Raw genomic sequence first — 14,552 nt, 5'->3', positions numbered from 1 at the left:
AGTTTCCAACAACTGGAATTGTTGTCGAAGCCCACTCCAGATCTATCTTGCCATAATCGGGACACAGACCGTAGAAATGTAGTCTTACTCCCCAACACTCCAGAAAGAATCTGGGTTTTTCATAATGGGTTTTTCACTTGTCCTTCCCTACACCCCTTCCCGTGCACTCCGTTCCAAGGATAAATCCTTCTTATCTGTTCCCTTCTCCACTACTGCCAACTTCAGACTTCGCTCCTTCTGTCTCGCTGCACCCTACGCCTGGAATAGACTTCCTGAGCCCCTACGTCTTGCCCCATCCTTGACCATCTTTAAATGTAGATTGAAAGCCCACCTCTTTAACATTGCTTTTGACTTGTAACCACTCCCCCCACAATTGATTTGCTTGCTTTATTTTTGTCTATTAGATTGTAAGCTCTTTGAGCAGGGACTGTCTTTCTTCTATGTTTGTGCAGCGCTGTGCACGATTTGTAGCGCTATAGAAATGCTAAATAGTAGTAGTAGTCATGATGGAGAAGACCTTGGCTTCTCAGCAGACAGCGAGGCTCCTGTACCACTATCCAAATAAGGTCCACATACCACGGATGCCTCAGCCAACCTGGAGCCATCAGGTTGGCCAAACCTCGGTACTGTGCAATCCTGCACAAGATCCAACCAACCAGAGGCTGGAGGGGAAAAAATACATAAGAGCATCTGCGTGGGCCAATTCTGTAACAGTGCATCAATCCCTGCTGAGCATGCTGCAGACCCGTAACTGAAGAATTAATGACGTTTCATATTGTGTGGGGATGCCATGAAACTGAACTCTGGATTCCCCCAGCAATCCACAATGAGCAGGAATGTCAAGTTGTTAAGGCCCACTTTGCCGTTACCCAATGAAAGGTGTATATTAAAACTAATAAACCATAAATCCACTTGTCTGAAGTGATGAGGGTCCATTCCCAGAAAGACTCAACTGACTGCCTACATGAACCAGTCTGGGAGTGACCACCTGACCCTCACTGGGCTCCTTTCTGGGTAGCAGAAGAGAAAACAGTGATCTCTCACCCATCCCTGACTTGCTTTGCCCCTCGTAAGGGCTGCCCTTTCTGACCCCTGGCATTGGAGCCCCCCCCCCACCGCCGACTTCCTACAGAGACCTTAAGAGCTCCTTGGGCTTTGTCTTCAAGCAGACAGTGGGGTCCATAAGGTTCTTGACCAACTTCTTAGGGTTCTTGCCAAAGAGCAAGCTTCTCTTAAAGGGGCCTGCTGACGAGCCCCCCCACTGTCGAAGTGACCAAGCTGGAACACATGCAGACCAGATCATAAAGCAAGTCCATCAGAAATGCCACCCAGGACTACAACTGAGCCATTTCCAGAGACAGCAAGAGCTGCTGCATCCACTGGAGCACTTCCCAGGACACATAACCCCTACAGGACTGACAAACCAAAGAGCTGCTTCAACAGCATTTCCTTTTTCCAGTCATGGGTGTCTTGGCGAGTGGTGCTGTCCTCCACTGGGAGATGGCTGTCTTTTTGGCCACTGCCATGACCAAGGTGTCAACCTTCGGGAGAAGAAAAAGATGATCGACATTCTTACCTAGGAATAGCTCCCCTGTGCCCCACGAAGGCAGCCCGATACTTGTCCCTCCATGGGAGTCTCGTGGCCCCAGTTAAATATAGCCACCACTTCCGCCAAAAACAGCAGGTCCCTAGTTGTCGGGGGCCTGATAGCAGGGACAGCTATGAAGGTGCTGTACAGCCCGATGTCTGCTCTGGAGCTCTCCTGGGGCCATTCTCCACCTCCCCAATAGCCCCGTCCCACAATCAAACCAACTTGCTTTGGAAGGTGTGAGGATGTTATAATGCCATTGTATCGTTCCATGGTGCGACCGCACCTTGAGTATTGTGTCCAATTCTGGTCGCCGCATTTAAAGAAAGATATAGTGGAATTGGAAAAGGTGCAGCGAAGGGCGACGAAAATGATAGCGGGGATAGGACGACTTCCCTATGAAGGAAGACTAAGGAGACTAGGGCTTTTCAGCTTGGAGAAGAGACGGCTATGGGGAGACATGATAGAGGTATATAAAATAATGAGTGGAGTGGAACAGGTGGATGTGAAACGTCTGTTCACGCTTTCCAAAAATACTAGGACTAGGGGGCATGCGATGAAACTACAGTGTAGTACATTTAAAACAAATAGAAGAAAATGTTTCTTCACCCAACGCGTAATTAAACTCTGGAATTCGTTGCCGGAGAACATGGTGAAGGCGGTTAGCTTGGCAGAATTTTAAAAGGATTTGGACGGTTTCCTAAAGGACAAGTCCATAGACCGCTACTAAATGGACTTGGGAAAAATCCACAATTTCGGGAATAACATGTATAGAATGTTTGTACTTTTGGGAAGCTTGCCAGGTGCCCTTGACCTGGATTGGCCGCTGTCGTGGACAGGATGCTGGGCTCGATGGACTCTTGGTCTTTTCCCAGTGTGGCATTACTTATGTACTTATATAATTGAAGAAAAGAGGGAGAAAGGCCCGGACTGGAAACATGCACAAAGTAACATAGTAGATGACGGCAGAAAAAGACCTGCACGGTCCATCCAGTCTGCCCAACAAGACAACTCATGTGTGCTACTTTTGTGTATACCCTACTTTGATTTGTACCTGTGCTCTTCAGGGCACAGACCGTATAAGTCTGCCCAGCACTAGCCCCGCCTCCCAACCACCGGCTCTGGCATAGACCGTATAAGTCTGCCCAGCACTATCCCCGCCTCCCACCACCGGCTCTGGCACAGACCGTATAAGTCTGCCCAGCGCTATCCCTGCCTCCCAACCTCCAGTCCCGCCTCCCACCACTGGCTCTGGCACAGACCGTATAAGTCTGCCCCGCACTATCCCCGCCTCCCAACCTCCAGCCCCGCCTCCCACTACCGGCTCTGCTATCCAATCTCGGTTAAGCTCCTGAGGATCCTTTCCTTCTGAACAGGATTCCTTTATGTTTATCCCACGCATGTTTGAATTCCGTTACCGTTTTCCTCTCCACCACCTCCCGCGGGAGGGCATTCCAAGCATCCACCACTCTCTCCGTGAAGAAATACTTCCTGACATTTTTCTTGAGTCTGCCCCCCTTCAATCTCATTTCATGTCCTCTCGTTCTACCGCCTTCGTATCTCCGGAAAAGGTTTGTTTGCGGATTAATACCTTTCAAATATTTGAACGTCTGTATCATATCACCCCTGTTTCTCCTTTCCTCCAGGGTATACATGTTCAGGTCAGCAAGTCTCTCCTCATACGTCTTGTTACGCAAATCCCACACCATTCTCGTAGCTTTTCTTTGCACCGCTTCGATTCTTTTTACATCCTTAGCAAGATACGGCCTCCAAAACTGAACACAATACTCTAGATGGGGCCTCACCAACGACTTATACAGAGGCATCAACACCCCCTTTCTTCTGCTGGTCACACCTCTCTCTATACAGCCCAACAACCTTCTAGATACAGCCACCGCCTTGTCACACTGTTTCGTCACCTTCAAATCCTCAGATACTATCACCCCAAGGTCCCTCTCCCCGTCTGAACCTAACAGACTCTCGCCACCTAACACATACGTCTCCCGTGGATTTCTATTCCCTAAGTGCATCACTTTGCATTTCTTCGCATTGAATTTTAATTGCCAGATCTTAGACCATTGTTCTAGCTTCTTCAAATCCTTTTTCATGTTTTCCACTCCCTCCGGGGTGTCCACTCTGTTACAGATCTTAGTATCATCTGCAAATAGGCAAACTTTACCTTCTAACCCTTCGGCGAGGTCACTAACAAACATATTGAACAGAATCGGCCCCAGCACCGATCCTTGAGGCACCCCACTACTCACCTTTCCCTCCTCCGAGCTAACTCCATTCACCACCACCCTCTGGCGTCTGTCCGTCAACCAGTTCCTAATCCAGTTCACCACTTTAGGTCCTATCTTCAGCCCATCCAGTTTATTTAAAAGCCTCCTGTGGGGAACCGTGTCAAAAGCTTTGCTGAAATCTAAGTAGATTACGTCCATAGCTCGTCCCTGATTCAATTCTCCTGTCACCCAATCAAAAAACTCAATGAGATTCATTTGGCACGATTTCCCTTTGGTAAAACCATGTTGTCTCGGATCTTGCAACTTATTGGCTTCCAGGAAATTCACTATCCTTTCCTTCAGCATCGCTTCCATTACTTTTCCAATAACCGAAGTTAGGCTTACCGGCCTGTAGTTTCCAGCTACTTCCTTATCACCACTTTTGTGAAGAGAGACCACCTCTGCCGTTCGCCAATCCCTCGGAACATCTCCTGTCTCCAAGGATTTATTAAACAAATCTTTAAGAGGACCCGCCAGGACCTCTCTGAGCTCCCTCAGAGAGATGAAAGGGAGTGAAGGAAAAAGGGTCGCAACCCTGTATCTACCTATCATTTAAAGGCTTAAGGGCCCAATATTAAAAATGATTTAACTGGGCAGGAAAGGTTCCTGCTCAGTTAAATTGTGCTGACCGGATGAACCCCAGATTTCCAGGGGATCAAAATGGGACAGTGTTTTTGAAATTCCGGGACAGAGTCCGAGTGGAACCAGGATTTACCCAGTAGTAGTGATTTTCAGTCTGCTAACCGGAGAAGTCTCCTGATAAAGTCAGTATGGCAAAAGGCTGTTCTAACTTTACCTGGGGACCAGTCTGAATATTGCCCAGTACCTGGATAACTTCTCATGGCCAGGCAAAATCCAAATATTCTGTGCCAGTGCCCAGACTAAGCTTGGCATTGAATATCTGGGGCAAAATCTGCCCGATGTGATCAGCACCTTAGAAACTACTGAGTGCTGCAGCTGAATACTGGGCCCCCAGTGCTCTACACATAAAAAAGCAAGAAAAAAAAAAGGTATAAGTAAAATCTGTATTTTGGTTACCTGTCTGTTCCTTCAGCTTTCCTTCTTTTTAATTTATCTGAAAAATAAAATAAAGGTTTGCTGAACAAACTACAAATGGAACAGGGCCTACAAGATCAACCTTCCATCCTTGCTTCTCCTGTGCACTAAGATGGGGCGGGGAGCTACTAAGGTGCATTAAGGCATGACTAACATGAGTTTAGGTTACTGCAGGCTACCTAATAATGAGATGTTAAGCAACATAAACACCTACACTCTGCAACACAGCAAAAACAAAGCTCGTAATGGACACTATATAACCTTTCCTCTTCTCGATCCCCTGAAACACATGTACCCTTTATTCGACCACAATATTATCTTGTATTTTTTATTTTTATTTTTTTTGTTATATTTGTACCCTGCGCTTTCCCACTCATGGCAGACTCAATGCGGCTTACATGGGGCAATGGAGGGTTAAGTGACTTGCCCAGAGTCACAAGGAGCTGCCTGTGCCTGAAGTGGGAATCCAACTCAGTTCCTCAGGATCAAAGTCCACCACCCAAGGCCACTCCTCCACTGTTGCTACTATTTGAGATTCTACATGGAGTGTTGCTATTCCACTTTCCATGTAGAAGTCGGCCCTTGCAGATCACCAATGTGGCCGCGCAGGCTAATGCTTCTGTGAGTCTGACGTCTTGCATGTACGTGCAGGACGTCAGACTCACAGAAACAGAAGCCTGCGCAGCCTTCTACATGGAATGTTGCTAGTAGAATAGCAACATTCCATGTAGAATCTCCAATAGTAGCAACATTCCATGTAGAATCTCAAAGAGTAGCAACATTCCATGTAGAATCTCCAATATATTTTATTTTTGTTACATTTGTGCCCTGCGCTTTCCCACTCATGGCAGGCTCAATGCGGCTTACATGGGGCAATGGAGGGTTAAGTGACTTGCCCAGAGTCACAAGGAGCTGCCTGTGCCTGAAGTGGGAATCCAACTCAGTTCCTCAGGATCAAAGTCCACCACCCAAGGCCACTCCTCCACTGTTGCTACTATTTGAGATTCTACATGGAGTGTTGCTATTCCACTTTCCATGTAGAAGTCGGCCCTTGCAGATCACCAATGTGGCCGCGCAGGCTAATGCTTCTGTGAGTCTGACGTCTTGCATGTACGTGCAGGACGTCAGACTCACAGAAACAGAAGCCTGCGCAGCCTTCTACATGGAATGTTGCTAGTGGAATAGCAACATTCCATGTAGAATGTCCAATAGTAGCAACATTCCATGTAGAATCTCAAAGAGTAGCAACATTCCATGTAGAATCTCCAATATATTTTATTTTTGTTACATTTGTGCCCTGCGCTTTCCCACTCATGGCAGGCTCAATGCGGCTTACATGGGGCAATGGAGGGTTAAGTGACTTGCCCAGAGTCACAAGGAGCTGCCTGTGCCTGAAGTGGGAATCAAACTCAGTTCCTCAGGATCAAAGTCCACCACCCAAGGCCACTCCTCCACTGTTGCTACTATTTGAGATTCTACATGGAGTGTTGCTATTCCACTTTCCATGTAGAAGTCGGCCCTTGCAGATCACCAATGTGGCCGCGCAGGCTAATGCTTCTGTGAGTCTGACGTCTTGCATGTACGTGCAGGACGTCAGACTCACAGAAACAGAAGCCTGCGCAGCCTTCTACATGGAATGTTGCTAGTGGAATAGCAACATTCCATGTAGAATGTCCAATAGTAGCAACATTCCATGTAGAATCTCAAAGAGTAGCAACATTCCATGTAGAATCTCCAATATATTTTATTTTTGTTACATTTGTGCCCTGCGCTTTCCCACTCATGGCAGGCTCAATGCGGCTTACATGGGGCAATGGAGGGTTAAGTGACTTGCCCAGAGTCACAAGGAGCTGCCTGTGCCTGAAGTGGGAATCAAACTCAGTTCCTCAGGATCAAAGTCCACCACCCAAGGCCACTCCTCCACTGTTGCTACTATTTGAGATTCTACATGGAGTGTTGCTATTCCACTTTCCATGTAGAAGTCGGCCCTTGCAGATCACCAATGTGGCCGCGCAGGCTAATGCTTCTGTGAGTCTGACGTCCTGCACGTCACAGAAACAGAAGCCTGCGCAGCCTTCTACATGGAATGTTGCTAGTGGAATAGCAACATTCCATGTAGAATCTCCAATAGTAGCAACATTCCATGTAGAATGTCCAATAGTAGCAACATTCCATGTAGAATCTCAAAGAGTAGCAACATTCCATGTAGAATCTCAAAGAGTAGCAACATTCCATGTAGAATCTCCAATATATTTTATTTTTGTTACATTTGTGCCCTGCGCTTTCCCACTCATGGCAGGCTCAATGCGGCTTACATGGGGCAATGGAGGGTTAAGTGACTTGCCCAGAGTCACAAGGAGCTGCCTGTGCCTGAAGTGGGAATCCAACTCAGTTCCTCAGGATCAAAGTCCACCACCCAAGGCCACTCCTCCACTGTTGCTACTATTTGAGATTCTACATGGAGTGTTGCTATTCCACTTTCCATGTAGAAGTCGGCCCTTGCAGATCACCAATGTGGCCGCGCAGGCTAATGCTTCTGTGAGTCTGACGTCTTGCATGTACGTGCAGGACGTCAGACTCACAGAAACAGAAGCCTGCGCAGCCTTCTACATGGAATGTTGCTAGTGGAATAGCAACATTCCATGTAGAATCTCCAATAGTAGCAACATTCCATGTAGAATCTCCAATAGTATCTATTTTATTTTTGTTACATTTGTACCCTGCGCTTTCCCACACATTGTAGGCTCAATGCGGCTTACGTAGTAAATATAATTACAAATGGGGGTCACGTGATGCTAGGCTAGGAGGAGGACGCCGCACGTTGTAGCTCCGCGGATCCTTGTTTAACATCTGCCCATCGCGGCAACAAAATCTGTTTAAACTCAGTGAAAACGGCGGAGAACGAAGCGGGAATTCCCCTGAAGTAACTTTAATCAAAAGCGCCGCTGCAAACAGGCCGGAATGGCATCAAAAGCGAGCCGCAAAGAGGGAACAAGGAGCCGCGTGGGAGACGGCAAGATGGCGGACGCAGGCTCCTCGGGTGATTCGCCGAGGTCGATCTGGGCGGCGGAGATCGCGGGAGAAGTATCAAGTCTCCTGGAGGTGTCCGTAGATAAAAAAACTGCAGCGGATTTCGGACCAAATCGAGCAGCTAGATGGTAAAATGGAGGGCTTGAAATCTGACATGTCAGGATTCCAGCAGCGCCTGTCAGACATCGAGGACCAGAGCCTGCAGCAAGAATCTAAGCAGAAGGAGATGCTAAAACGTCTGGAAAGCTTAGAGTCTAAAACTGAAGACCTAGAGAACCGCTCTCGCCGCAACAACTTAAGGCTGGTGGAGCTGCCGGAGTCCATTAGGGAAGTGGATCTCCGGCAGTTCTTGGAGAAATGGCTGCCTCAGGTTTTAAATTTGAAACGGCTGGAGAATTGCCTAAAGACTGAGTGGGCCCACAGGCTGGGAAGTCTTAGCCAAGGGAGAGACAGACCAAGAATCATGATCTGCAGAATACTGAATTATATCCACAAACAGGATATTTTGCACACCTGGCGTCTGCGGGGCAAGATCCAGTATGAGGACTCTACAGTGCTTTGCTTCCAGGATTTCTCAGCAGCGGTGGCTGCCCAGCGCAGACAATTTACAGAGGTCTGCAAGCAGCTATATGAGAGGCAAGCAAGTTTTGCTTTACTATTTCCCGCCAAGCTGCGCATTCAGGTGGACGGCAAGCCACACTTTTTTACGTCCCCCGCAGAGGCAAAGCAATTTGTTAAGCGAATGGTGGTCGCTGCGGAGAAGAACGATGAAGTGGAGGTATCTGGTAAAGAGAGTGGCGTGACCAGAGCAGAAAGAAAGCTGTCGGGGGAAGAACGCTGAGAGGAAGCGCTAAGAGCAGCAATGGACAGTAACATAAAGATGTGGGATTCTGTTTTTTGGGAGGTGGATATGTGGGTGTCTACTAAGTTACCTGCCTAAGAGAAGGGAAGCTTTTTGAAGCTGAGGTAATAAAAGTTATATTGATATGGTGATGTCGCTGGGTGAGGGGAGGAGCGGGGGGCGTGACCAGTTCTCAAACGAGGATGCAGTTTAGAGTGGTGGGAAGAGGGGGGGATGGGTTAGGGAGGGTGGGGGGAGGAAGGGTAGGGGGGGTAAGAGTGTGTTTAAGTATTGTGTGTGTTTGGTTTTGTTCATTGTTCCTTTTTCTGTTTTCATTTTTTCCTCTAGAGCAACATGTGACAAGAATGCTATTTTGCCATGCGCAAAGATAATTGGGAGATGGAGGACACATTCAAGGGCTGGGGGGTGTGGACTCACAATATTAGTATTCAGAAATAACGGTAACACAGGGGATTTGCAGGCTGATGGGTTTGATTAAACTAGTATCTTGGAATGTGTGGGGGGGGGATCTCCTCACCTATTAAGCGTACAAAGGTTCTGCAAGCCCTGCGGCGGCATAAAGCCGATATTGTGTATCTGCAAGAGACACATCTAACAACTCAGGAACATAACAAATTTCAGAAGGGTTGGGTAGAACAGGCAGTGGGTTCCCCGGCAGAAGGTAAGAAGGGGGGAGTCCTGATCTTAATTCGTAAAGGTTTACAGGTTCGGGTTAAGTGCGTTAAGCGGGGACCTGAGGGCAGATACGTACTAGCCGAAGTGGAATGTGTATGCTCCTAATGTATATGACCGAAAATTCTATCGACCTCTTGTGGAGCTGCTGGGTTCCTATCAGGGGGGCAATGTAATCCTAGGAGGGGATTTTAATCTGGTGTTTGATGCACAGATGGATAAAACGGGCCCCCCTGTATCAGGTCAGGGCCCAGGGGTGGGGGGCTTGCCCTTTCTCTGTTCCACATTGGACTTGATCGATGTGTGGAGAGTGCTGCACCCGAACATAAAGGATTATTACTCATGTGTCCAGAGTAGTCACGAGTTGACTACTTTCTCATTTCGTGCACTCTCTTTTCAAAAGTATCAGTAGCAGAGATAGGGCCATGCGAGGTGTTGGACCATTCAATCATTTGGTTACAGGTGCAGAGTACAGTGGCTAGGGGGGGAGGGGGGGGTTGGAGATTCCCCCTTGACTTATTTTGGGATTCACAATTTAAAACCTATATAAATGAAAAATGGAGGGAGTACGGAACTCATAACAAACAACATCAGAACCAACCCAGTTTATATTGGGAAACATCTAAAGCGGTGATACGGGGTGAGATAATTGCCTATAGGGCTCGCGTTAAGAAGATGAGGGATAAAGAGATCCTTAGATTGGAGAAGGAGGTCCGTTCTCAGAGGGTTAGGTGTGGGTTACACATGACGCCTGAGGAGAAACACTTTTGGCCACTCAGAAGGCATTGAATGAATTGCTCCATCAGAAGGCGGTAAAATCCCATAAGTATTACCAATATCAATATTTTATTCATGGGAACAAAGCTGGGGCTTTACTGGGGAGATTGGTGCGGGGGAAAAGGGGGGTTCAGAGAATTTTAGAGGTAAAGGACAAGGGTGGCCATCTCCTCAGGGAGTCTTTAGATATCGCAGATTGTTTTAAAAGGTATTATGAGAGATTATATAGGGAGCCTGATGATATTGTGCAGGATAGTATGCTCTTTTTAAGCAATCAAGCCTTGCCTCAGATCTCAGAAAAAGTATTTAAATGGTCCCATTACAGAAGGCGAGTTGATGCTGGCGCTTCAGCAGAGCAACATACAAAAAGCGCCAGGGCCTGACGGATATACCATAGCATATTAAAAAATAGTTCAAGAACAGGTGACAATCCCTTTATTAAATCTCTATAATAACATGGCAACTTCTGGATTAATGTCAGACACCTTGAATATGGCAAAAGTGATAGTACTATTGAAGCCTGGGAAAGTTGAGCAGGAAGTGGGGTCATATAGGCCCATTTCACTATTAAATTGTGACGTTAAACTATATGCCAAGATCTTAGCCAACCAATTGTCTCTGGTTTTGCCAGACTTGATTGCGTCCCCACAGTTGGGATTTGTGAAAGGCAGATCGATAGGGAGTAATGTTCGGGCGCTTTTGGCATCTTTGGAGATGGTGGAGAGACGGAAAAGACCTTCTCTGTTGGTCAGTTTTGACGCAGAGAAGGCCTTTGATCGTGTTATCTGGAATTTCATGTTCGCAGTGATGGAAAAAGTCGGAATGGATGGGCAATTTCGTGCAGCAGTGGGAGCGCTTTACTCTAACCCACAGGCGTTTATGTGGGTCAATGGGGAGCAGTCGGCACTATTTCAGATCAGACGGGGGACCCACCAGGGGTGCCCATTGTCCCCTTTGCTGTTTGTGCTCGCTCTCGACCCATTAATTAGGGAAATTAAGACCCATCCAGAGGTGGATGGGGTGATGTGGGGCGCCTCCTCATTTAAAGTTGCCGCGTTTGCAGATGACATTTTAGTACATCTCACACACCCAGGTCGATCGTTGAAAGCGCTGTTGGAGCTGTTCCAGGAGTATGGTGACTTCGCTGGGTTTAAAGTCAATTATTCTAAATCTTTGGCGTTGACAGCTCATGCCAGTGTGAAGGCGGAGTGTGGAATGGATTTTCCGCTCCTGTGGGCCACTGACTTCCTTATATATTTAGGGGTGAGGGTCTCGATGAGAACGTCCAAGTTATACCAGCTAAATATTGTTAATCTGTTAGACAAGTTAAAGAGTCGGCTGAGTCAGTGGGAATCGTTACCGCTTACGTTGCACGGGAGGATACATTTGTTCCGCATGGTAGAATTTCCAAGGTGGTTATACACCCTCCAGGTGCTGCCCCTGTGGCTTACACGTAAAGACTTCAATCAGTTATATCGACATCTGAGGATGTTTGTATGGAGAGCAGCCAAACCAAAACTACCATTGCACCTCCTCATGGGCCCATGGAGGGAGGGAGGCATGGGACTTCCCAATGTTCGCAGATATAACCAAGCTTGTCTGTTGTGTCATCTGGGAGATTGGTTATTGGGGAGGCAGGATTACACCCCACGGGGTATGGAATATGAGTTTTTTTAAACCATTTCATCCACATTACTTGTTGCATTGTGAGAGGAGAGCCATGCCGATCCATGTCCGTAATAGTGTTTTACTGGGCCCCTTGCGGGAGGTCTGGAGGGAATTGAATAGGATATGGGGTTTGGAGGCGGATGTTTCAGACCTACTGCCATTGCAAAATAACCCACAATTTATTCCAGGTTCAGAAAATCAAATATTTCGTAGATGGGCGGAATTGGGGATCACGAGAATTGAACATGTACTAGATGCAAGGGGGAAGATTTTATCTTTGGGAGCCCTGGGAGTTGGTATTAGTGGCAATCATTTATTTGCATACCACCAGTTGGCTCACTATGTCCGCTCTTTGGATTCAAGAAAGCTGGAGAGTGGACATGGTCGTAGGCTCAGGGCCTTTTGTGGGGCAATCCCCGCAGACCGGTTGTCAGTTTCAGGCTTACAGAAAGCTCTGGGGGAGCTGGAAGGGAAAAGAGACACGAATGTCATTTGCCAAAGATGGGCAGTGGATCTGGGGCAACCACAATTGCAGTTAGATTTCCTTAAATTGACTGCACGCATCCCTCAGATCTCAGTAAATGCAGGCCACCGGGAATGTCAATTTCGTACAATGTACAGAGCATATATGGCCAAAAGTCAATTGTTCAAATTTGGGGAGGCGGTGGATCCACTTTGTGTGAGATGTGCGCGGGGAGAGGGTACGCTGTGGCACTCCCTTTGGGCATGTCATAAGATTCAGGCCTTTGGGAAACAGATTTTTCAATATCTGGAGTCTCTGGTGCATCTTTGGATTCTGCTCTCGCCACAGGGGGTACTATTAGACAAATATGAAGTATTTAGGCTTCATAGTAGGGGGACCCAGCAGCTAATACGCAAGGCAAGTATGGTCGGGAAGAGGCTCATAATGTGCGCTTGGACGAGTGAGTCCCCGCCAGATTTTTGGCATTGGAGGAATAAATTGCATGAACTTCTTTTACTGGAACGCAGAGGTGTGGGGTCTTCCCCCAAGAGGCGGAAAGCATTTTTGGCGGTTTGGGAACCCTATATACAATCCTTGTCACATAAAGATCGTAGTTTAATATTCAATAAGCTGTGACTGAATGGATGTGTGTATGTGAGTGTTTTTTTTTTTCTTTTTATACATCAATTTAATTTTATGTTTTGGCCTTTAGGTGGTCTTGGGGATCTGCTACGAGGGGTAGGTTGCAGGATGAGGGAATTTTTCCTACTCAGTTGGGGACTGGGTGGGAACTTGCGGGAATGGGTTCCTAGTAGACCCTTTGATTGGGTGGGGTGCCATCAGAGTCAAGGAATAGCCTGTATTTTGACAGTTGTTAATAGCGGATTCCCATACACTTAGTGAGTTAGGTCTTTGTTGTGTAGGGGGGTAAAGGGGTGAGGGGGAGGAGGGTTGTATGGGGGTAAAAGAGGTTGGACCATAGTATATCGATCTGTTGAATAGGTGTATATAGCTTTAAGAGTACCTTGAGACAGTAATTATCTGGGGATATATTATCGTCCCTCAGCTGACGACAGTTGTAGGTATAAGGAGGGGGGGAGGGGGGAAGGAGGAACTCCTTCAATAAAAACTACAGTGGTTGTTGATGGTTATATTACTCATATTTACTGATGCAGTGTATTGCAGTAATAGTTTGTGTTGTTTACAATAGTTTAAATACAATGTGCTGAGTCATGCAGGGGAGGGTTTGGGGGGGAAAAGGTTGCGGGTAATCTGTACTATTTTATTAGCGCCATCCACAAACTTGAGCTTGGTCGTTTATATTTTTCTGTTCAATGGCAATGTTCTCTCTGTTTTATCATCAATAAAATGTTACAATCTAAATCCAACAGAAAACGAGTTCACAATATCAATGTCTCTGGTAACATTCAACTGCTAATAACCACAAACCAGGACTCAAAAGCCACCTACTGCGAGTAAGTGTAGTGATAAACAGTTATTTCACCCGTATGTGATCAATAATTTTTGTGTGTAGAGTACCCTCAGATATAAACCACCGTGACTGCAGTCAATAATGCTGCTACAACGTGGCATAGCACTTCTTTCATTGGGTAACTCTTACTATATTTTTTTGGGTAAAGAGCAACCTCTGCTCATAGTTTTTTGCATCCCAATCACCACAGTGCTATAAAATCATTTATATATTTGTTTAAAAAATTACATGTACTAGGTGAAAAAAACTGTACACTTATCTCGTGAGTTCTTGCCCCTCTGGCAGAACTATGTTGCCTTGCTGAAACAATTAGCAATTGCCTTCCCCTGGATCCGCCCGACTCCGCGGGGTTTCAAAACAATTTCCTCAGGGACAAAGGGTTAAGGCTACATAAATCGCTTCTTCTTCTTTATTCTGTCTCAAGCAATCCACAAAACAAGGCAAAACCTGCTTTTACCTTGTGGCTTATAAAGCATCTGCGTCCATGTGAAATCGGAGATCACGTCACTTTTTTCTTTTTTTCTTTTTTCAACTAGCTTTATGCAAACAGTTACAAAGCTAGCAAACAGACGAAATACCAACAGATGTAGAAGAGCTTTGCAGCTCAAATTATGGTGTTCCATTCAACATTGTCATTAAGTCCCAAAGGGTTGATTGTTTTT

General features: G+C 46.6%; 1 protein-coding gene across 2 annotated transcripts in view; it reads right to left on the bottom strand.

Annotated features, from left to right (window-relative positions):
- The window catches only part of FAM204A (family with sequence similarity 204 member A), a 127,518-nt gene that overhangs the window by 62,648 nt on the left and 50,318 nt on the right, over window positions 1-14,552 (bottom strand). For both annotated transcript variants that reach the window (XR_003942080.1, XM_030202633.1), the window contains exon 4: window positions 4,909-4,945. Coding sequence is in view for 1 of the 2 variants with exons in the window: in XM_030202633.1 (XP_030058493.1) it covers window positions 4,909-4,945 (37 nt within the window). In the remaining variant the exon portion in view is untranslated. The remainder of the gene's footprint in view (window positions 1-4,908; window positions 4,946-14,552) is intronic.

Source organism: Microcaecilia unicolor, chromosome 5, assembly GCF_901765095.1.
Source record: "Microcaecilia unicolor chromosome 5, aMicUni1.1, whole genome shotgun sequence".
Lineage (NCBI taxonomy): Eukaryota > Metazoa > Chordata > Amphibia > Gymnophiona > Siphonopidae > Microcaecilia > Microcaecilia unicolor.
The sequence above is the reverse complement of the archived record's forward strand: the minus strand, read 5'-3'. Positions and strand labels throughout refer to the sequence as shown.